The sequence below is a fragment of the Triturus cristatus genome, chromosome 4_2 (assembly GCF_964204655.1).
Source record: "Triturus cristatus chromosome 4_2, aTriCri1.1, whole genome shotgun sequence".
NCBI classification, from domain to species: Eukaryota; Metazoa; Chordata; class Amphibia; order Caudata; family Salamandridae; genus Triturus; species Triturus cristatus.
The window spans coordinates 136,019,900-136,044,448 of NC_140586.1; the positions used below are offsets into that span (position 1 = coordinate 136,019,900).

The window sequence follows — 24,549 nt, forward strand, 5'->3', positions numbered from 1 at the left end:
AGCGGTGTGCCCTGCATATCATGATGGCCCGTTACCAGGCCTATGAGTCTTCCTGAGCTAGAGTGGTAGAATGAGTCGACACCTGAATAGCACCGTGCCTGTCCCCCACAAAGAGCAGCATACCCCCCCTGTAGTGTGCCTAAAGCAAATGGCCAGAAAGGGCAGGGTGTTGTGCTCTACAAAGAGGTTTCTTTGAAGTCTCTTTACTTCAAAGCCTAAAATAGGTACAAGTACTGCACCTCTGACACCGTACACTCAGAACACTTCTGGACTGAGGACATTCTGCCAGGAAGAACTGATGAGTTGCCAGGAGGGACTGCCACTTTGCTGTTTGCTTTGTTGGCCTGCTGCTCCTTGCCTGGGAGTGAGAGGACTGGACTTTACTCTCTGCATCCTGCCTTCTAAAGGTTCTCCAATGGCTTGACTGAGCTTGCCTCCTGTTGCTTAAGTCTCAGGGACAACAAAGGCTTCACCTGCATCTTGCAACCAGCACCTGGGCACCTCCGCAGTGAGTCCTGACCTGCCATGTGGTGGCAAACTCAGTCCTGGGTCTTTTGAGGTGAATTTGGTGCCTCAAACCAATTAAATAGACGCTGAGCATCAGACGGAACCAGCAAATTTCACCAAAATTAATGAATCGCCGCTGCCTGCATCGAAGCCGTGGAAACAGTTTGCAGGGTGTGTGATTCTACGACCTGGACTTTAAAGCAGCCCGGCATTGCCACAGCATCTCTAAATAATCATGGCAGCGTGAGTCTAGACAACGCACCACTGACATCCGTGGTGCCCCGTCCAGACTGCGCCTCAACCAGGTGCGACTCACGATCGATGCAGCGCCTTGGGCCCAATTGTTGGACTCCGAATATGAGGAATGCGCCATATCGCCTTCAGGAACAGAGGTCTCGCATCCGTAACCCAAGCATCACCTCCTCTGTGTAATGCATCGCCCTGGAGCAGCAACATTTTCAACAATCATGCACCCCCTTAAGGAACCGACGCATCACCTGCAGCCCCGATGCCACCTCTTGGTTTGAGGCGACATGTTGAAGGTTTTTGAAGCGTGACCAGATAAGCCCAGTTGGAACTATAGACTTCTAAGCACTGCATTTCTCGATTTAATCTTTAAAAATATATCTAGACTTGTGCATGTTGGATTTTTCATTTTAGTCTTGTTTACCTCTGATAAATAGTGGCTATTTTTCGAAACTGATGTGAAGTACTTTTGTGGTATTTTCACTGTGTTAATGAAAACAAATACTTTACTCATTGCCTCTTTAATTTAGCCGGATTGCTCTGTGCCAAGCCACAAGTGCGTGAGCACAGGTAAACTTTGGTGTGTAATACTCTTACCCTGACTAGAGTGTGGGTCACTACTTGGACAGGGTGCATACTTCTAACTAGAGACCCCATTTCTAACACTAGTCTTGCAGATATCCATGGCAGACTGAAGCATCTGCTTGCTCATGAGGAAAGTTCTACTTTACTAGCAAATCTGAAAAGGAAGAGCACTCCACACAAAACTAGAGCCTGTGCAAGAAGAGAAATGCCACGATCACAAAGTAATACGGCTACCAGACTACCATATTCCATTTTGTAGGCAAAGTCCTTTTTGTAAGGCCATTCCACAGGCAAGACTAGAGCAGGAAATAATGAACAACGAGTCCTGTAAGTTCCTGTCATGACTAGAGGCAAGAAGGTTATACAGAGAGCCAGGAAACATGGAAACCCCAGACATATCTGTGCTTTGGCATTTAAATGGTTATGTACACATTTCTCTCTCCATTTCAAATACATTGCTAAAGTCACCGCCTACTACCTAATCGCCATAGCTCAGAACCTTGATATTCTTAAAGGAAGCCAGTCCTGGTCACCTCCTCCCTATCATCTACAAGAGATCTACACTATGCCATGCATTTCGTTTTACTCACCGCAGTGCAGGAAACAAAATCCTTCTGGAACTGCTCTGTATGGTTTGAGTCGTTCACCAGACCACAGCAGTTTAGTGTATTCTCCAGTTCAATTTTGGTATTGTTACTCATCTTTGCCCACGTTGCATTGAGGAGCTGTTCCTGTTTTGAATAAAATAATAAAAATACCATAAATAACAAACTGTCCCTTTCCCATGAACACATGCAATGAGAAGGTAGTCCAAGGAGTTGTATATATATATATATATATATATATATATATATATATATATATAGGTAATTTGTGTCAGAATTTTCTGTAGAGTCTACTGGCCCAGCAACATGTTTCAAAACATAGCTAATACGCATCTACAGCACGCATGCCCCGAACACATGACTAATACAGTTCTCCTTAAAAGAGGATAACCAACACAAAAATATTGTGTGAAATGTATTTTGAATTTTAATCCTTAGTGCTGTGAACATGTTGTGGGCCTACTTGGCTGACGTCTCACAACTGTAAGCATCTACTCTCTAAATTAGACAGCATTGCAGGATGGAGTCTACAACTTAAGTATCATAAAAATCAGGTTCACCAAACGGTGGACTCAAGACGACCAAAACACAAATAAAATGTCAGTGCAAAACAATTATCAACTTGGCCTGTCTAACAGCCCTGGGATAGATTTTGGCATAGATTCCTTCCGAATTTTTCTAGTGTTCCTAGCTGAGTAAAAGGGCATGAAAACTAGTCAAGCATTTCGTCCCAGCAACTCTGCCCACCATGAGACTGCATTTTAAGAAGGAACATAAGATTTTTTTATTTCACTATGGAGGTTAACATTCTACTAATCACACTGGTAGCCTCACAGAACTCTTGATATGTGGGTTCATATTAAGGTTAGAAGACAGCAGGATAGTGCTTTAAAAACACCTGGTGATGTAGAAACAAGCAGTCCACAATTTAAGGAAGGGTAGGGGCTTGCCGAGGACACCTGCAATTAAATGTATCGAAAAACATGACAGTGCCTTAAAAGAACAGAGTCTTGGGAAGGGGTGGCCTCAAGCCCAAGGAAGATACCATCTCCTTTTTCCCAACAAAATACCAATTGGTTTCTTCCACATATAAAATGTGTCAGTGTGCATTTGGAAATTATGCGATTGTATGTTGCAGGTTTGACGTGGATCCAGCAGTCCACTTAGAACACAGCGCTTCAATCAAAATAGTACTACTCCTCAACACCCAAAGACCTTTGCTGCTCCAAGGTATCTCTGGAGCAGCTTGAACATCGGGCCCATACATCAGTACTCAAACCGCTTCGTCTTGGCATATGACTAATACCTGGGCATTCAAAGTAGTCTGTCTATATGTGGCATGGGAAGACTTGATGACAATGACACGCTGATGTTTTGGGACTGTGCATTTCCTAAAAATGAAAACTGATATTTTAAAGGGAGTTTGTTTTTAAATAAATTGGGTTTCTTCTGGAAAACTGAATTTGTTTGCCCACAGAACGTGGCATTGGACATAAACATGTGTACTGATGAATGATAATTCAAGCAGAGCTGGGGAGACCTACTGTTGTGGTTATATCCTTGGTGCCACAGGGCATCTGACTATTTGAATGCTACTTCACAAATCAGGGGGGGGCTATTTAGTATTGATTAACTTTTTCCCGGCATTAACGTTGGTAACCGCACCTGGAATACTTAGTTGTTCACTGATAACCCTGCTTAGGGTGGTCATTATTTTACGGTTATATAATTTGCTAGTGGCTCGGGAAGACTTTCCTTGAGCAAAAGTAGATCTCACTACAGAACAGGTTGGAGACCCCTGCTCTAAAGGGTTGGCTCAACAGGGATATCTTGTAGTAGTTGGCCTCCAGCGACACAAGCAGATCCTTTATCTTACCAACGCCTTTTTTTGCTTCACCTCTTTCAGTGAAATCTGGAGTTCTGCAAGGCTACAATGGACTCAAATCCCCTGTACCATGTACATGTCCCTTTTTATAGGAGCTCAATACATTCTTCAAGGTCCACCATTATGAGGATGGCACCCAAATTGCATACAAATTTGGAAACACTTTCGATCTTCAGTCCTCACTTCTAAAACTGAGGTATTGAGAGTGGTGAATGCACCACATTTCCCCTGCCCACCTTCAGCCCAAAGGAGTTGGTCCAATGGAAATAGGAGTGGATTTGTTACCCTGTTAGGGGTATTAAGCTCTGTATAAATTATTGAATAAATAGTCCACTGGGTTAGCAAAAATTAAAGCAATAAGGAAAAGAAAACATGGGCCAGATCATGGCAATGACCACACATGTAACACCAGCAACTTTGTTTTGAAATGCCATGCAACAGCAATCATAAGAGAGCGTAGAAAGCGTTGATCCAACAACTTTGGACAAAAAGGTTTGGAATTCTGCCCCGCACCAGAATTTCAGCTATGTAGTTGAAGTTTGTCAGTTAAAACAGACTTACCTGCTGACTTTGATTTAGTGCCAAGCAAGAGCATGAGACACCAAACTGGAAAATAAAGACTAGGAACAAAACCACCATATACTGTGGAGAAAAACAGCAAGTTAAGGAAAGCACCAGAAGTAACAAATTGCCTCAGCATGCCAAAAGAGACTACTTAAACACTAACCACATACAACTTATATGAGCTGTACATTCAAGACTTAACATCATGGCTTGCCTGCATGATTTTGGGATCTTGGGCATACATTTGCACTTCTGAAAGCGTTCTGAAGATTAGGTAGATATCTCAGCAGCAAGTTTTCCTTGGAAGACTGCCATGAAAATAAATTAAAACAGGGCGATAACTGCCTAGTTTTTAAATAGAATGACGTGCCAACTGTACAGTGTATAGGAAGTTTAAACAGCTGCCAACAACACGATCACCAACAGTGGCAGAGATTAAAGTTACCACTGTGAATCGTGTATTTTGCTTGGTTTTCTTCCTGCCTAATTCCCCAAGAATTTCTTCTCCAATTTCAACATCTGTCATCTGTTTATAAAGACCACTATATTTCTAATCTGTACCTTCTACACAAAACACAAACTTACACAGATCTTAACCCCTTCCATGCTGGACGGATTCCCCTGCTGTGCTGATCTTTTCCTGCGCGGGCGTGGTCATGACGGAACGGTTCCGTCATGAGCACAGCTCAACCGTGGCTCATGACGGAACCGTTCCGTCATGAGCACCGAAGGGGTTAAATGGTCCTGCAATCATTTATTTATATCACAGAGCCTAGAGTGGATGTTGGATACATATATTTCTAGGTTAAGTAGCATGAATGATTATTTGTTTTATTGTTGAGAAACCTGAAGGAAAATAAAAACCCAAAAATAAAAAAAATCATCAAAACGCACGGTAACGTTAAAAAAAAAAAAATAGATATATATATATATATATATATATATATATATATATATATATATATATATATATATATATATATATATATATATATTACCTACTGGCGGTTGCCAGTAGGTAGTTATAGTTAGGACCCTGTTTCCATAGGAAATCCGCAACATTCTATTTTGAATAACTTTGGCGCCGGTCGACGAATCCCCGCAAATTTTTCAAAATAGGTGGGGCGCTACGCTCCGCTCCTACCCTGAAAGTCTCGGGGGGATTCGTCAAGCGGGGGCTGAGATAAAAGGGGGGTCCCAAAACGCGTTTTTCCCATGCATTTTTCCATAGGACCTTTAGACACAGCTACAGCCCGAACGGCTGAACAGAATTACTTGAAATTTGGCAGAGAGGTAGTCCTCAGGTCAAGGAAGTGCCTTTTGTAGGTTTGGTGTAAATCTGTTCAGTAGATTCTGAGAAAATAGCCTTTAAATCAATATATATATCTGTGGCAGCTTACGGTGCGCTTACCGTACGCGTGCGCGAGCGCGATTTTGATTGGCTCTTAGATCTTAGTAAACATTCGAATCGGTCGAAACCAGGAAGCGGCGGCCGCCATTTTCTCTCTCGCTCTCTGAGTTGGGCAGCAAAAACGAAGCCAAAAAATGTCTAAAGAGGCAGTTTCTTGAGATCTTAACCACCCAGCATCGATATAGGGGTCCCCAAACAACCCCCAAGCCCAAAAAAAAAAATTTTTTTTTTTCGAAAAATAGCCGATTACGCTTACCGTACGCGTACGTTAAAAATTAAAAAAATAAATAAATAACCACATTCTCCACACCCCGTGTGCAAATGGTGCCCGAAGGGCACCATTTGTGCATTGCATATAACAGCTATGAAATTAACAAAGAATACATTTCACAAAGATGCGCATCATATGTCCCCCATGTGCGTACATGGCCCATCCCGCATAACGTGGGCACGCGGTGCGCGCAGCGCACCACGTGACCACCGTGCGTGCACGGCAGTAACTGCGTAAAGTGGGCGCGCGGTGCGCGAAGCGCACCGTGCGCGCACGGAACGAACTGCGTTAACTGGGCGCGCACGCCACGAATGGCGTAAAGTAACTTAGCATTTAAAAAACCGTACAAATTCACTGAAAAAACCATAGGTTTCACACACGTTATCGCGCACCGCGTGCTCACTGTGCGCGCACGGAACGAACTGCGTTAAGTGGGCGCGCACGCCACGAATGGCGTAAAGTAACTTAGCATTTAAAAAACCGTACAAATTCACTGTAAAAACCATAGGTTTCACACACGTTATAGTTAGGAATTAGCATTTAAAAAACCTTGCAAATTCACTGAAAAAACCATAGGTTTCACACATGTTATAGTTAGCGGAAATTTTACAGATAAAAAACCAATGAAATTCCCCCGTTATAGTTAGTGCAGGCAACTATAACTCACGCGACCGCAATCTTCTGCTGATGACATATGTGTCTTTATGAAAAAAAAATATTTGTAATATATGTATAGCTAAAAATGTATGGAAGAAGACATGGGCAAATAAGTGTCTAAATACAGTATTAGCATCAGCAGAGGATTGCGGTCGCGTGAGTTATAGTTGCCTGCACTAACTATAACGGGGGAATTTCATTGGTTTTTTATCTGTAAAATTTCCGCTAACTATAACATGTGTGAAACCTATGGTTTTTTCAGTGAATATATATATATATATACACACACACACATACATACGAAGAGTAACGGGTTATTACGGTACAATAATGCTATACAGTTAAAAACACATGTACAAATACATTAAAATTGAGGTACAAACTCAATGAAGTGTCTTTCTGTCTACTGTAGACTCCAACGCAGGCGTATTCCACACACTACTGAATAGACATGACAAAATTCACAAAAAGGAGGATCATGAAAGTTCAGACTTTCAAATAATTTTCTAGAAAAAGTCGAGTTTTAGAAGTCCAACTGCTGCTAAGGGCGTGGGAGTGCTGCAATGAGGGAGAAGTGCACAGAAAGTGAAAATGCAACAGTGCACTGAGAATAGGAAGCAGGGGACATCCATTTGTGGGCCATCGCAACATGTTGAGGGTACAGCTGAAGGACTCTATTGATGAATAACCGCTTGAGGTAGTCAGATGGGCTTTCTTTGTTCCAAACGAGCTGAGACAAGTTACTACCATAGCTGGCTGTCTACAGACGCATTTCATTCTTGGCTTCTCTGCCTCTAATCTCAAACACCTCTTAGTACCAGCCTTGCTATATTTAACAAGAGATGCACTGTGACAGATGACTGGCAGGACACATCCCAGTGCACATCGCAAAATTATCTTAAATCAGCACAAGACTGACAGGCAGAACGGTGTGCGCCCATGCTTTGGAATCCAATAGAATCGACAATTGTGCAGCCAAACATAGCCTACACCGGTTTTTCGTGGAGGATGATCATATCTGTCACTTAACTTCCAACTACATGGAATAGTGCAACGTATTGCATTTTTGCAAACTACACAAAGAGTTGATAAAAGTACCTGGCTATTCATACTGCAATAAGGCAGATTAAAAAATCTTTGATTTTCATGCTCTAGTTTGCAATGTGAATGTGCAACACTCTTTGTACACTACTATTCTACCTGCACCTACATGTATGTTCTATTAACAGATAGTTTAACAAGATCTCCAATAGCCTTATAATGCCTCCTATATGAGCCACAACACCGGAATTAGAAAGTGTGCTATGTTTAGTATTGGCTGGTCTCTGCTCTGCGTGCCAAGCCCTGTTCCAGATGTCCTCTTTGGGCTTGTGATCCGGACACAAGACTGCAGTAAATTCTTGAAGGCCTCATCTTTCAACCTCACACTACAGGACGCATAGACAAGGCACCATGGGCTAAGCACGTCCTTTCAATGTGGTTGCCTTTCTGGGGAACAACCAATTTCCCCTGCTCAGTCACACGGTCCAGCTGCTTTAAGAGGATTAGACAAAGATACCCCAAGTATGGAGTGTCACTGATCGTGCAACCTCGTAGAGTTTAAGAATGAGAGTTATTACCCAACTTTATAAGAATCATCTAATCAAGCGTTGAACTATGAAATGTTGACCGGTCAGCAGTCTAAACTATGACCTGTGGATTGCACCTTATAGGTTTGTTATCACACAGAGCCACTTTACTCATTTAGTTTAATAAAAAAATATATATATACCCCCCCCGCCCCACCTTAAATGTATTTAGTAGATCAGCTTGGCACCTGAATTCGCATGAATGTACACATCTTGTCTTCGTGCTTGTGGGTCAAAGGTAAAGAAAATGGTATGCATCCCTTTAGGAGCTACATTTTCCTGCAATGTTGGCAGTCAAATTAAACTTCATCAATTGTAAATAATACAGGTAATTAATGAAGTGCACACTGCTATCCAACGCCTAATTAATGAATGGTGGTATTACCAAATAGAATCTCATTAAAAACGAAAAGCAGTCAACCATGCATGGACTGGAACCTGTGACTAACAAAAATGTGTTATTCGACCATTTCTGCAGCAGGAACTTTAACCACTGAGCTATCCTATGACAAAGAAAACAGTTTCTTACAAATTCAGCTATTGAAAGCCTGTACCCATCAACTCTGTTTTAATTCCAGGCATGTCACCCAACAAGAGATTCAGAGCACTACGGTTAAACTGTAAAGGATACCATGAAAAGCATGACTTGGTGGTGGTTGGCGGCTCCGATGAGCCCCACAATGGCGATGAGGAGCAAGAAGACACCAATAGCGATGACACCGCCGATTATGGTGATGCTTGAGACTATGCCGAAGCCCTTGCCCCAGGCCGCCACTCCGATCAGCAAGAGGCCCACCAGCTGCAAATGGCAAAAAAGGATAGAAGTTAGGAAGGCGTGTACTTGCGACAGCCACTAGACCAAGTTCCTAAAAGGCCTCAATCGAGGACCATCTTTGTCCAGTCCTGGCCTGACCTTTAGTCGCCTTGTAATTTGAATAATCAAATAAAAACTGAAACTTCAAACTCTTGCAAGGCGATACTGTGAGGCACGTAGACAGCCTGACCTCACATCAGAGTGAGTTAAAGTTTCGAGCATAAAGAAAATAACTTTCATGCATGTGGACCACCCAGCTTAACAGGAGGAGCACGACAGATTTTAAAAACTTTCTGAATTTCACGCAGTTTGCCCTTAGACGTGATTTGCTGTTTATATTGAGTGTTACATAGCAGTCTAGTGATACAATGGCTTAATAGTAGTAAAACACTATAGAAAATGCCAATAGACAGTAAATAACTTTTTTACAGGTTGCTTTCAATAAATTGTGCATCCAAATCTATGGAAGGCTTAAAGGATAAGTAAACCGCACCGGGATGCAAGACTTTAACGTGCATGTTGCACACATTCGAGTAGATACATTTTTTTCCCAATACGTTTTTAAATGAAGAATATTTTTAAAACCGTATGTAAAGATAGGCATGTAGAGGAGAAAGACAAGGTACAATAGCACAGTGGTAAGTATCATCGTTAGAAAATAGATACATAGCATCTTAGAGCATAGTTAGCTATAATACACCATGGCAATAAAACAAAAGAATAATAAGGAAGTGTACATTTATACAAGAACCTTGGGCTGTGCCCCACTACCTGCATACACCGATCCCAAGTAATTAGATGACCTTCATTGAATAATTGTTCCCACCTTAATATTCCAACCTTTTACTGGAATTGTCGTCACATCCTTAGTCCTTTCTGGAGAACCTGTCGCCTCCCAGATGGAATGGGGGGGGGGGGAGCTGACTAAAATATTCCAGTTTTACAGTCTTCCTGATTTTGTACCAAGCCTCGGCCATGCCCCTTAAAGTCTTCAACCTAACCTTTTTAAAGTATTTTGGATCTGCAAACTTATACATAAAACCAAAGTCTGCCCCATTCTCTTTCTGCAGCATTGCCTCAAATATTTTTCCAATATCAGAATTTGTGGGTCTGTCCAACAGCATTCTAACATTTTTTAATAGAAATGCCCATGAATAAAATAGCAGATCTGGTAGCGCAAGCCATCCTTTCGCCAACCTCCTTCTTAATTTCTTCCAAACTATTCTTGGGCCTTTAGATGCCCATATAAAAGAGCTAAATCAGACTTTGCATTTTGAGAAACCACTCCTTCTTAAAAAAGGTAAGGCTCTCAAGATTTAAGTTTCTCCAGGTTCAGAGTTGGTATCAAGACCCAGACATAAAAATAGGAGAATCAAATGAGTTTGAGGAGAAGCCGATGTCGGGGGATCATACTAATCTTGCTATGGTATAGGCTGAGGATAGAGATGGCAGATTTTTTTTTTTTTAGATAAACACATTTTTATTCATTTTACAGAAGGAATGCCCCAGCCAAATCACACCATATTTCAATGATCGAGAGTTACAGTCACAGAATCCCACCACCCAGCATACAGACATTAACGAAGCAAAGATACGATGGAACCAAAAAAGCCCCTCATGATTAGACCTCTCCCCCGAACCACTTCCCCCAAACTCTACGGTATCTCTTGGGGCAACCACGTGCTGCATACATAACTTTCTCCTGTGTGGCACACCAGTCCACCCCACTCCGCAAATGCCCCACGGTAGGGGGATCAGGACACTTCCATGAGGCTGCAATGTCCCTTTTAGCTACCACCATGGCTGTATTGAAAAACAGTTTTTCATTTCGCGACCCATCCAACCCATCAGCGACGCCCAAGATCGTGTGCTTAGGGTCATGTGGAACCCCCCCGCCCAAGAACCTCAGAGAGCTCATCCTCGATGCCCCTCCAGAATCCCGCCAGGAGGGGACAGGCCCACACCATGTGTAGGAAGTCAGAGGGATCACGGCCACACCTGGTACAGGCTGAGGACGGACTAAGCCCCGCGCGATGAAGACGTACAGGGGGTGAGATATGCAGCATGTAGATAGTAGAGTTGCACTAAGCACAGCCTAGCAGAGGCGGTGACCGTTCTAGGGGCCATAAGGGCATCTCCCCAGTCCTCTTCAAGGGGGCCCACCCAGTCCTCCCATTGTGTCCGCAGTCGGTCCAAGGAAGTCGGGGTGTTGTTAATCAGTGTGCGGTAAATACGAGAAATGCCACCCTTCCCCAGGTCCCCGAACATAATCTGTGCTTCAGGTGGGCTAGGGTCAGGCAATCGTGTGCCTGTCGCTAGGTGTGAGTGGATGGCATGCCACAGCTGGAGGTAGCGAAAGAATTGAGTGATGCAGCGAGTACCTGGCTTGGAGATCTTCAAAGGAGCGCATATGGTCCCCCACCCAAACGTCCCCAAGCTGTGTGATGCCTATGAGGTCCCAGGACTCGAGGCCCCGAAGCCCGGACACCTGCCTGAGCCAGGTCCCGCACCACAGGGGCATACAGCAGGTCACAATGCAGCCCGCCAGGTCAGTAACACAGAGCGCGTCACCTCCAGAAGACGGGATGGAAACGGGGTCCCGTAGAGAAAGGAATGTATTCTGTCGAGGCCCAGCTCCCCCAGCTCAAGCCTGTAGGCCAGGTCAGACCACCCCCCATTGAACCAGTCGTGTATGGAGAGGAGTCGCGTGGCCAAATAGAGGTAGAGGTGAGTCATCCCCAAACCCCGTCAAACGAGGGGATCCTGCAGGTACTGAGCGCTAATCTGGACCTACCTTTCCCCCATAGGAACTTGCTGGTTAAGCCATCAAGTGTACGGAACCAGGCCCTAGGAAAACACATAGGGGTATTCTGAAGCATATAAAGGAAGCGGGGGAGCACCATCATTTTGAAAAGAGCCACCCTCCCCATGGGATTGAGGGGCAACGACTGCCACCGCTGGAGATCCGCCTTGGCTCGCTTCACCAGAGGAGTGAAATTGAGGGCCCAGCTGAGTACAGGCAGCAGGGTCACCCAGATCCCCAAATATTTGAATGATTGGCGGCGCAAAGGTATGTCGGACTACCAGTCAAAGCATTCCTGAGAGGGGTGCAAGGGAACCAGGACCTATTTACTGGAATTCAAACATAGGACGGAGGCCTGCTCGAAGGACTGCAAGATACGAAGACAATGGGCACCCGACCGGGCAGGATCTGCCAAGTAGATGATATCATCATCCGCGTAAAGGGCGATTTTATCCGGCTCAACGCTGGGCCATTCCTATCCCCGCATCCGGTCGCAAGACCGCATCAAGGACGCCAAAGGCTCCATCACTAAAGCAAAAAGCAGGGGGTGGGGGGGGTGGGGGGGGAAAAGGGGACAACCCTGCCTCGTTCCCCTGCAGACCGAGAAGGGCTCCGACAGGACCCCGTTGACGAGGACGAGAGCGCTCGGGAGGGCATACAGAACCTTGACCATGGCCCGAAAGCGTGGGCCAAGTCCCATCATGTCGAGAACATCTTGAAGGAAGCCCCAGTCCACCGAGTCGAAGGCCTTCTCGAAGTCCACCAGGAGAAGCGCGAGGTAACGAGTGAGGTGGTGTCGATGGGCCAAGGAGGAGTGCAGTCTACGGAGACAGTGTCGGGTGCCGCGGGAGGGCATAAACCCACATTGGTCAGGGTGAACCAACGCAGACAGATGGGCTCGAGTCGCTGGGCAAGGAGGGTGGTGAACAGTTTGACCTCAGTGTTGATGAGGGAGATGGGGCGGTAGTCCGCACACTGCGGCGAAGGGGGCTGGGATTTCAGAAGGACCACAATGGTGGCTATATCAGTTTCTTGAGGAAAGGAACCCTTCTCCACGGCTTCGCGAAACAACACTTCTAGATGAGGGATGAGAACATCTTGATAGTGGGTGTAATATTCCTGAGGAAGGCCGTCAGGGCCCGGAGCTTTGCCAGAAGAAACGAGAGCGATAAGATCTCCAATTTCCTCATGGGAAATGGGACGGTCCAGGTCGGCTTGGACGGCGGCATCTATCTTCGGGAGGCGGCCACCCTCTCCGTCCGTCAGATCCGTAAGGGAGAGGGTCGGAGCCCGGGCCTCATATAGCCTGCGGTAGTAGGCAGCAAAGGTCTGCGCCATTTCCAATGAAGCACGGCACTGTGACCCATCCGGTGTCACTATCTCAGGGATTATACGGTTTGCTCTTGGATACGTTGCCAGGCGGTGAAGGAGTGCGCCATTCTTGTCGCCCCAGCCATATACCCTGGCCACGGAGGAGCGCCAAAGGAGTTTAGTCGCATCCAGCGACAGCTGTTTGATCTCCAGCCGGAGCCGGGTCAGAAGTCTCGTGTCGGAAGCATCTGGGGACTGGGCCGAGGTACGTTCGAGGCGCAGGGCCTGCACCTCTCGCGAGGTAATCTGTTCCAGCTGGGCTTGTCGCTGGAGCTTGAGGTGGCCCTTAGCGACCCCCCTAATCGTGGCCTTGCCCGCCTCTCACAGAGGGCCCGGAGAGGGCACAGAGCCCTCATTGGAGAGAAAATACTGTTTGAGCTCCACCCCCACCACCTTCCTAAATACTTTGTCATGAAGAAACCAGGAATTTAACTTCCATGTTTGTCGGACAGAGGCGGGAGGGGGCCCTGCACGAATCAGCACTGGCGAGAGGTCAGAGATACCTTGCAGAAGAAGCGAGACGTCCTGAATCAGAAGACAGTCCGTAGATGGAACGAAAATGGCATCAATGCGTGCCTGTGTATGCTGTGCCGCTGAGGTGTGTGTAAATTGTCTAGCGTGGGGATGCCACAGTCGCTAGGCATCGCACAAACCTAGTGAGGCAGACCAAAACCGCAGCTGCTTGGCCTGTGCAATTCTACCTGGGGATGGCGGGCCTGTCGTGTCGAGGTCCAGTGACGAGACCGCGTTAAAGTCGCCCCCAAGGAATGTCGGGCCGGGGGGCAGTGACGCCAAGAGCTCAATAGATTTAGCTAAAGTCATAGTCAGCATCGAGGGGGGAGAATAAAGGGACACCAGGTTGAGCGGGTTGCCATTGATTGTGCCACTAATGGCCACGAAGGTGCCCCGAGCGTCAAGGGTCGTTTGAACAGTCACCAGAGGGAGGGAGCATTTTACTAGGATTGCCACCCCCCGGGAACCCCTGGTAAACTCAGAGTGCCACACTCTGTCATAGCCGTAGCGCGTTAGGAAGGGGCAGCGATTACCCAGCAGGTGGGTTTCTTGTAGAAGTAAAATGTCCACCCCTGAGCGCTGCGCGTACTTGACAGCCATACGTTTAAGGCGATCCAGGAGCCCATTAACATTCCAAGACATGATACGCAGGGGGGCATTTATTAATGGCGTGTCAAACATGGTACTTGTGTTGCCAATGGAACTACAAGCCGGAAGGGGGAGATCCAGTCTGTCTGTCGCGTCGGGTGTATGTCAAGGTGCTGCATGAATGCTGGTGAGTCCCGCCCCTCCCACACCCACCCCCACCCCAGGAACAGGAACAGAAGCATCTGACGCCCCAACAACAAATCTAAGAGTGAACGCCCAAACTAAAACGCTTAGTAATGGGAAAGCGTGGAGGACCCCTCCTAGTTTCAGGATGTGCTTTAACGAACCATCAGAAAGAAAGGAATAAGATTAGACTAGATATGCCCTCCAGCTGCGGAGCCAGGCCCAGCAGGTAAAGACTAGTTCAAACAGGGTCTTTCAGAAGCATTGGGCTACATGAGAGGTCTGTGTCTGGGGAAACCTGCAAGGAAGGACGGGGCGAAGCGCCCCCAGGAGCCAAATGGTCAGATGACCCAGAGCGTCTCCCAGGTGATGGTGCATCAGAGAGTAGTGTCGGTTGAAGGGGGTGGCTGGGTGGGGAGTCTGAAAGCGTCCGTCTCCGTCCACGGCGCCTGCGGGAGCGGTTTCGTTGGGGCTGAAGAGCAGGAGGTGAGCCAGACCACCCCCGGCCCCCTCCTGTCGCAGGGCTCGATCATCAGTGTGCAACGGCATTCCTTCGTCGGCCAGGCCTCAGCTGGACTATCGAAGAACAAGGTCTTATTGGCAAACACCACTCGCAGGCGAGCCGGGAAGAGAAGACTATATTGAATATTGAGTGCCCTCAGCTTTTGTTTCACATCAAAGAAACAGCGCTGGCCCTGAACCTCGCGGGTATAATCCGGGAAAATCATGATGGTGCGATTTTCGTACAAGAGCCTTTGCTGTTTGCCGGCTTCCGACAGGATGACGTCCCGGTCATTGAAGTTAAGGACCCGCATTATGATAGGTTGGGGGGGGGGGGCCACCCATGGGAGGCTTCGGAGACAGGGACCAATGGGCACACTCAATCACGAACCAGGTGGAGAGCGAACCCTCAGGGACCCATGATCTGAGCCATTTCTCCAGGAAGTCCGCCATGCGGCCCTGCTCCGCCCCCTCAGGGAAACCCACCAGGCGACGGTTGTTGCGCCGGGACCTATTATCTGCGTCTTCTGCCCGGCGGTGCAGCTCCTGAGCGTGAGATTGAAGACGGGCAACCTGCCCCTTGAGTTACTGGATGTCATCTTCAACAGTGGAGATACGGGATTCGGTTTCCTTGATCCAGGCGTTGGTGTTGCGAAGGTCTTGCCGATAAGAGTCACGTCCACACGCACCGCCGCGATCTTCCCCACTGAGTTTTGCGAAGCATGAATGGCTTGCAGGGTGGTAGATAACTCAGCTGAGGGCGGAGGCTCCTGCTCCGCTGCCCCCCCAGTAGCGCCCGCCTCCAAGGTGGTGAAACGGTCCATTTTGGTTTGGGTGGCATGAGCCTTCGATGACCTGTCCGTTCTGCCCATGATAGCATCTCTGAGAGCCCGAGCACCGGGCCCCCTGCAGGTAAGTCCCACAGTGGGCAACCCACGCACCTCTGTGGGTGGCCCGAAGACAAGCAGGTGGAACAATCAGTGCAGACGCACCATCAGGTCCAGATCTCCGCACGTGGGACTGCGCTTAGGGGGGGGGGGGGGGGGGAGGAGACCCTCTCCATTCAGCGCTGCAATTGTGAACCAACAAGCCTTTCCCAGACAGTTGGACAGGCACCACCCGGGGCAAGCAGCTGATAACCCCAACAGGGTGATAATGTGTCCTGGGGGGGCTGAAGGGAAGAGAAAGAAATCAGGGCGCAGCAGTGGGCCAGGGAAGACCCCCCCAATAATGCCCACGCCAACACAGGCTCGAGGACAAGAACAGCCCAGCCGTATGCACCAGGACGGCAGAGGATCCACCTCAGGCACCTGCCGCTCGGTTCTGCGGCCGATAAGGGGTCCCGGGTCCGCCCGCACCCACGGGTGCGAAGTCAGGGTCCCGCCAACTCAAAGTCCAGCAGCGTACCCTCTGGGCGGGAGAGTCAGTCAAGCCGGGCAACGAGGGGGACCACCCAGGGCCACCTCCCCCCCCCCCACCAACGGTTGCAGCCTGCGCACGCGGGAAGACCCCACTTCAACCGTCCCATGACCCCACCGCCGCCAGGACCCAACTGTTTCAGTGCGGGACTCACCCAGCTCTTCAGGCGCCAGCAGCTCCTCTCCATGCCCCAAGGCCCGCAAACGATCACTGAAGCCAGATATGGCGGCAGCACCCTCAGTCAGGACACAAGTGGGTACAAGCACAGGCAGGCCAGAGGGCTCCAGGCATCACCCCCGCCGCTGTCCATCACACCATATCTTCGGACCCCCTGAGAGCACGCCGGAGCGCCCCCAAAGGCAGCAACGCCCTTTTCCCCTCCCGGGGTCTTCCTGCGCCGCCGGAGGGCCGGGCACCAGAAGCTGTGAGCAAACCAGCAGGGGGGAGACAAGAGGAAGACAGGAGGCCACCCACGCCACAGGCCCGCAGCCCAATAAGGCGGCCGCTCCAGCTGACACACCGCAGGCTGATGCCAATGTGCGGGCGGGCTCGGTAGCTTCAGGCACCACCCCGGCACCGCAGCGCAGCTCTGGGCCCCCAGGGATCGCGGCGATGGGCCCGGAAGGCGGCACAGTTCAGCTTTCCCTCCCGGGACCGCCTGGCACCACAGGCAGTGAAGCGGCCGCACGGAAGCAACAGGGGAGACGCGCTGCGAATTCACTCAGCAGGTCGAGCCCATGGCCACAGCGGACCCGAGGAGGGGTCAGCGTCCAGGAGCCCCACCACTCCCGGGGCCAGGCGCTGCATCAAGTGAAGGAGCACGTAGTTACAGACTATGCCATTTTGTCCTTGACAATCGGCGGGCCGGCTCCCAGCTGCAGAGGGCCCGCTGTAGGTCTCCACACTCCCGGACCCTCCGTCAGATCACAATGCCAGGTAAGGAGGGGAGAAACCGGCTCCGATGGTTCATTGTGGGCTAAGATTACGAGCGGGTGGAGGGGTCCCGGAGCACTCTTAGAGTGCGTCCACCATCTGGGCTCGGTTAGCCACGCCCTCCCAGAAGATGGGGTTTTAACCTTGCCAGAGGATTTCTGGGGAAGACGCTTGTCGGAGCCCAGCTTGGAAGACCACTGGCAAGTATCTATGTCTGTCTATGTTGTATAAAAAAGTTAAACCTGCATACCTGAAGAGGAACCATCTATTTACCATTCATAGGGCTTATTGAACCCCCCAAAGACTGTCCAAGTTTGGGGCCGGAGGTGATGTGGCCTGCCCAAAATGTGGTACCATGAAGGAGGACAATTTGCACATGTTTGTGGAATGGCCAATGATTCAACCTTTTTGGGAGGCCGTGGGTATAGTTTTGCCCAATTTGTTGAACCTGCAAATTAAGGTAAGCGCCTTTTTAGTTATTTTTGGTGCTTTGGGACCGCAAATTATAGTAAATAAAAATAATGCCAAGTTGTTTTTTTTATGTTATTATCCTGGCGCGCAGAGATTTGCAAACGGTGGGTGTTTTCGGTTCCCCCAAGTCGCTAAGACTGGTTATTTTCTATTAAAAGTGTGGCCAAGTTGGATATCTCAGATAAAGTGAAAAAGAGACATGAATTTTGAATGCCTTTTCTGCGCTGGTGCGAGCAATGAGTAACAACTTGAAATCCTATGATTAAGTCTCTTTCCACCTCGGCTGGCACCTTCACTGGGCAATGAGGCACAGGGAGACCGAGTGTGTAATGGAATTAAAGGAGAGGGATATCACTATCCAAGGGTGTTAAAGGTGAATCCTCTTCTTGTTCCTTTCTCTAGCAAATGAGGCTTTGGATACACCAGGGTGGAATGTTGACTGAAAGTTATGAACGAGGCAAATAAAAAAAATATAAAAGTAGGTAGCTGTCTTATGGTTCAGATGGGAAAAGAAACCGAAAAACTACAGGGAATGTATTTGTTGTATAAATCTGTTGCGATCTACAGTTTGAGGATTTTCGGTTTGATAGGGGTATTGTGTGCGCCACAAATGTACGCGATCTATGCCTAGCATGTGTGGAATGAGATTTGGTTGACCGATTTCCATTCAATTAAGAGAAATGTAGACAATAATAGGTTTAAAAGATTCCCGTAAGGGCCCCAGGAAGCCAAATTCAATGCAAGTTTTAAAGAGGATTTTCAGGCGGTTTGAGGTCTTATCCAAATATGGCCTGAGTAGCTTGTAGCTGAGAAAACGTGTTTTGCGTCGCCTCGGTTTTCCATGCATTTCCAACACACTGGAATCAATTAGTTTAAGTTTAGCAAGTTAGTCGGGGTCCAGTAGGCTTTAGTAGTGGTGCCTTCCTTTACGTATTTAAAAACACATGCCTACATTGGAACCCAAAGTACATTAAATCCCTGGGAATATGGTTTTCAAATGCCTCGACTTATTCGAACAGACAATATGAGGGGGAAAGGGAGGACGACAGTCCAGCAGACATACCCAGGGCAACTACCACCTTTACCAGGGACCTCAGCAATTATTCCCATCCCCATGAAAAATCTTTCTCCCTTTGCATCTTGATACATCTGAAGTCTTAACATTTACAGCATTGGCACCTTCATTTGCTTACCACATGCCTTACGCTTGCTCACTTATCTCCCTCACAACTCTGCCTCCCTTCCAAATAATTCCGAACTTGGCTTGAATCTTCAGCTGGGCGAATTTGTAAAATCACAATTAAATACGAAAATGGCATCAATGCGTGCCTGTGTATGCTGTGCTGTGTGAGTAAATACTCTACTCAACAAAAACTACATACAAGAACAACAAATTGCTCACTTAACCATTTTCATGACCACCCCTCTACCATATCTCCTCAAAACTCTGTAAATACTTACGTCTCAGATGCCACTACCAACCTCCTCTTTATCTCTGATAGTTACCTACCTCAACACATTTCTCCCCACTCATCCGCTCAACAAATCTTACCCACTTTGGAATAGACAACACATACTTAACTAGTAGATTGGAACATCTGAACAACCTTACCACTGTAAGCACCTTCTTTGCTAAACACAATACATCACCACTGAAATCACTAAACCGAGCCTAATAAATTGTAGATTTGCAACAGTCAACTTTGTTGCCTTATTTTTCATTCCTCATCAAAAAGATCGGATTAGTTTAGCTATCACTGTAACCCGGTTCAATCCAAATTCTCAACCTGTCTTTGACACTCTTCTGCCTCCAAGCTACATTATCCTTCACAAAGACGAACACGGACAGCGGTGGAGTTGCACTCCTCTTCAAAGAACATCTAAACTGCAAGCTCACGTATCCACCAACATTTGAATGCCTCACCATTAACCTCCCCTCGAACAAGGGTTTTCCTTGTACCATCAGCCTCATTTATCATCTATTTGGGATTTATAAGTGATCAACGCAGTTCTTAATTTGTGCCGGTGATTTCTGGTGCTCGGCAACGGCACTTAAAGGCAAACACCGGCACTTATGGCTGTCTGCCACATGGTGGCGCCGTTTGTCTGATTTAGAGAGGAGCACAACAGTTGTGTTTTAATTCAAAATACATTACAAATGATTAATACCTTGCGTCCAAGCTATTCTTATAGCTTTGGGGCCTGGAAGAGTCTGAACTGTCATACTTATAGGAGTGTTATTGTTGGTAGTTGTGTTGGTACGGTCACTGGTAGAACTAGCAGGGAAGATGGGTAGTGTGAGCTGCGGTAGCCCCACGACGAGGTCCCTGGCACTTATTGTTTTACAAATTAGCATTGGATAGGCCTCAACCACAAGACTACCTAATAATTGGCAACTTCAACCATCCTTATAACTTAGGCAAAACAAGCATTGGCATAGCCAATAGATCTCGCTTTTGGGACGTTATAAGTATTTACTTTTGCAGCACAATATCCTTGGTGCAACAACATCAGCTTTTGCATGGCTAAACCTTGTACCGTACAAGTGTTTAGCCATGCAACAGTTGATGTTGTTGCACCAAGGATATTGTGCTGGATAACTAAACACTTATAAGGTCCCAAAGGCGAGACCTATTGGCTATGCCATTGCTTGTTTAGCGATGTTGTGCAGCATGGATAAAGAGGAACCCCCATTAAAAAAAAAAGAAGATGCGATTATGCAGTCACAGCAGCTGTGTCATTTTGTAGGTAAAAGCACAACACATGAAGGCACCTACAGCGTGCAAAGTTTTTTTATTTACTGATCCAAGTTGTACTGGTAAATAAAGAAAAATAAAGCAGTGCCAAAGTGTTTTTTTTTTTAGTTTTGTTTTTTTAAGGCGGGTGGAGGGAAAGAACGAAAGCAGGGCTTAGAAGCAACACGGAGAGTACTGGTGCAGGAAAGATTACAGAGGATGGAGTATGCGTGTGTATGTGTGCGTGCGAGAGAGCGTGCATGTGTGCGAGAAAGAGAGCGAGCGTGCATGTGTGTGTGTGAGAGAGAGGGAGAGAGCGAGCGTGCATGTGTGCATGCATGCGTGTGTGAGAGAGGGAGAGAGAGCTTGTGTGTGTGAAAGAGTTGTAGGGAGAGCGGGTATATCCAATCAATGAGAGGAAAGGGGTCCCGCAGCACCGGTTCTCATGCAATCTTTTCGTGGTTTTAGGTATTTCAAATGCTGTGTTTTTCAGACCTCTGTAATACACACGAGGGACAAGCGTGGAGCAGAGCAGGAAAAGGTGTGAGGGAACGCGCACACACACCACCCTAGCCTTTCACAACCAAACCCACTGCTGACTCCGCAGCTGCAGGAGAATCATTAACAGGCACCAGCCCTGAGCAGCTGGAATGAATGATGCACCACCACTGCTGGAGACTTGACAGGAAGCAGAGGCCTGCTTGCTGTCAAGCCATGGCCCTATTGAAAGCAGTGAGCACTAATGAATGTCTTACTGTGCATAGCACAAGTCAAAAGTGCTTCGTCACTGCACACTGCCACCACCATGCCACCAGTGCTGGAGGCCTGGCAGGGAGCAAGGGGTCTTTGTATCATAATAAAAGCACCAATGAATGACTTACAGTGCGTAGCAGGAATCAATGGTGCTTCGGCACTACACACCAAAGAAAGAGAGAGAATGCATGTGTGCCTGTGTGTGCGCGTGCGAGAGAGAGAGGGCGAAAGAGTGTGTGGGTGTGTGAGAGGGTGAGGGAGAGAGAGTGTGCATGCGCGAGCGAGAGCACGCATGTGTCCGTGGGTGTTAGAGAAAGAGAGTGTGCGTGTGTGAGAGAGAGAGAGAGAGAGAGAGAGCGCGAGAGCGTGCATGTGTGAGAGAGAGGGGGAAGAGAGAAAGAGCCTGCATGTGTGAGTATGCTTGTGTGAGTGCGAGAGAGTGTGCATGTGTGCCTGTGTGAGTGCGAGAGAGTGTGCATGTGTGCCTGTGTGTGTGTGAGAAAGAGCGTGCATGTGTGCGTGCCTGTGTGTGTGTGTGTGTGTGTGTGTGTGTGTGTGTGTGAGAGAGAGAGAGAGAGAGAGGGGGGGGGGGAAGAGAGAGTGCGAGACAGAGCGTGCATACATGTGTGAGAGGGAGAGAGAGAGCGCTTGTGTGCGTGAAAGAGAGAGAGTTGATGCTGCATGGCAGAGCATGTTGGGGATCCCACAGCAACCCTCGAACCCCTGTAGGCATGCGTTTCGTGGAAAACATGAATATGACTCCAACTCAAGGTTTGTAGGCGTGTGTAGAGCACCCTGGCATCCCAGAACATTAGACTGGGTGTTAACTCTGCTAATTACAAACACAATTAATACAATGCACACATTGAAGCACGGAGGTTCCGAATCGGATGAAGGTCTACGTTGGTTTTGATTAGATGAATCGGGTGGCTCTGTATCATAGGTTATTAGACTTGGATTCCTGTACTGGCTTGATGTATTGAACTTTTATGAAGCTGTCTTGTTACGCATGATTTAATTACGAGATGTAAATATGCACACTAGTTAATTACAATCTTAACTTTAGTAATATTAAACTGTTTAGCACATTGGGGGTTGTCATGGCTTGACAAAGGGATTGGTTTCTGAGAAGAATGTGATCTGCACATAGTTATTGTAAAATGTTTATTATTGCATAATATCAATGTTTATAATTGCATAATATCATTGAATTACACAACCGGTACCTGCAAGCCTTTAAATACAGGAGATGCTGTTGCTATTTAATGCCACGGAGTGGTAGTCTCAAGTGGTGCGCGCGCGGCCGTCGCGTGACACAAAAGTGAAAGCGATCAAGCATGCAGCGAGCGATGCGCTTAATGAGCATGAGGAATGCCATATGGAGCCTCTACTCAAGCGTGCGCCCACGCACTTGCACGCTGTAGCCGGCGGTAGCATTTTTTGAAGCCCTTACTTAAAGTCTCGCCAGACCAGCGCAAGCGCTGGGTCAGGCGAGACCTATAAAAGAGCTACAAGCCAATTGAAAATTGTCCCAATATGCTCTCCCTACATTCCACACTCTGCACTAATGATGGCTCGATCATTGACCTCATTTTCACCAAGAACAAATTTGTGCAAGTACTGGACTCCCTTTCTGTGGACTGGTCAGGCCACTTGCTACCTTATTTCCTTCACTGCCTCACACTTCAGATGGTTTCTCCCAAGAACAAAGCATTTTTAATGGCAAGAGAATAAACATTTTTGTCAACACTGCCTTCCAAGAGATGCCAATAGCATCAGGCACTTCAATGCATAATTCTCCCCACACATTAACAGACCTCACATCCAGAGTGCGTAAACCTTCAAGGAAACCCTTCCATGGGTAATCCAGTTAATTCAATGGGCAAAGCCATGTGGGAAGAGCAGCAGAGTGTAAGTGGAGGAAATACCCATGCAATATTTCTTCCAGGCCTCACGGTTATGCTGGCTCTATTAGACTTCCCTACAAAAAGAAGCTGGAAAAAGCTAAGAGAAACCACTGTAAAATGTAGGATTTGGCTCCACCAGTAGTCTTTTAGAAACTGTTGCGCATTTAGAAAAAAAAAAAACCCCACACACAATCTCTACTCCAGCGTACCAAAGTCCAAATGCGAGGAATTAGCCAAATACTGCTTCAAAAAGACTAATGGACTGACAAATGAAACAGACTTCACTGGCACAGGAAATCATCTCAGCACCCTACTTTCACCTCCAGAAATCTACACTGTGAATGGAACAGTTTTAAACCATCAACATTGGGGCCTAATAAAAGTTGTTTGATACCAAACGTTCCTATTCTGACGATTTCATTCCAGCATCCAAAGACAACTGCTTCCCTCTAAGGGCCAGATTACGATGTCAGACGGACCGGAGTCAGTCCAACATCATTTGGGAACTGGAACCAAACGACCTGTCATCTGTACCAGCCCAGCAAGTAGGATGCGACCGAACCCTGTTCGGTCGCAATCCTATACTTTACAATGGGAGCATGCATTCCGAACAGAATTCATGCTCACTGTAAAGAGCAAAGGTGCAGTTTTTCCCCTGCCACAGGGATCAACAGGGGGGCACCATAGATGCTCCCTAGGCTGCTATTTGGCTGCCTTGCAACCATGGGGGCCCTGCTGGAGCCCCCCAAAGACAGATTCCCAAAGTATTTCTGTGTCGGAAAGGCCAGCACAGAAAGGCTGTGGGAATCTGCCATCGTAATCCCTCGGCCGGAAAGAGCCGGCTGAGGAATTGCTGAAGGCTTTCCGAATGATGGACGGGCTCTCCAAGCCCGTTGGAGGCCATTTGGAAATCTGATTAAGATTCCCTTTGACCAACCCCATCAAAATGGGTTGGTCGGAAATGAATCTGACCAGCCGATTACGATGCGGTCTGAAGGGCTCAGACTGATGGTCAGAGCAGGTTCAGCCTGCATCTTAAATCGCAGCCCCTAAGCAGGAACAGTAGAGCTCCTTAAAAGTGGCCATGCTCAACTCCTCACAAAAGACAAATGCAGGCCCATTCACTAGACTCCCATTTCTCACCAAAACACTAAATTATGTTTGTTACAGCTAAACAATTAGATCGATAAAATAGCCTC

At 47.5% G+C, this 24,549-nt stretch overlaps 1 protein-coding gene across 1 annotated transcript in view; it reads right to left on the reverse strand.

The window, feature by feature from the left end:
* TSPAN31 (tetraspanin 31) overlaps nucleotides 1-24,549 on the reverse strand; it is a 106,035-nt gene that overhangs the window by 47,462 nt on the left and 34,024 nt on the right. The window contains exons 2-4 of the mRNA XM_085600810.1: nucleotides 8,991-9,158; nucleotides 4,390-4,470; nucleotides 1,929-2,069 (exon numbers count right to left, since the gene is read on the reverse strand). Of these exons, the coding sequence (XP_085456936.1) occupies nucleotides 1,929-2,069; nucleotides 4,390-4,470; nucleotides 8,991-9,158 (390 nt within the window). The remainder of the gene's footprint in view (nucleotides 1-1,928; nucleotides 2,070-4,389; nucleotides 4,471-8,990; nucleotides 9,159-24,549) is intronic.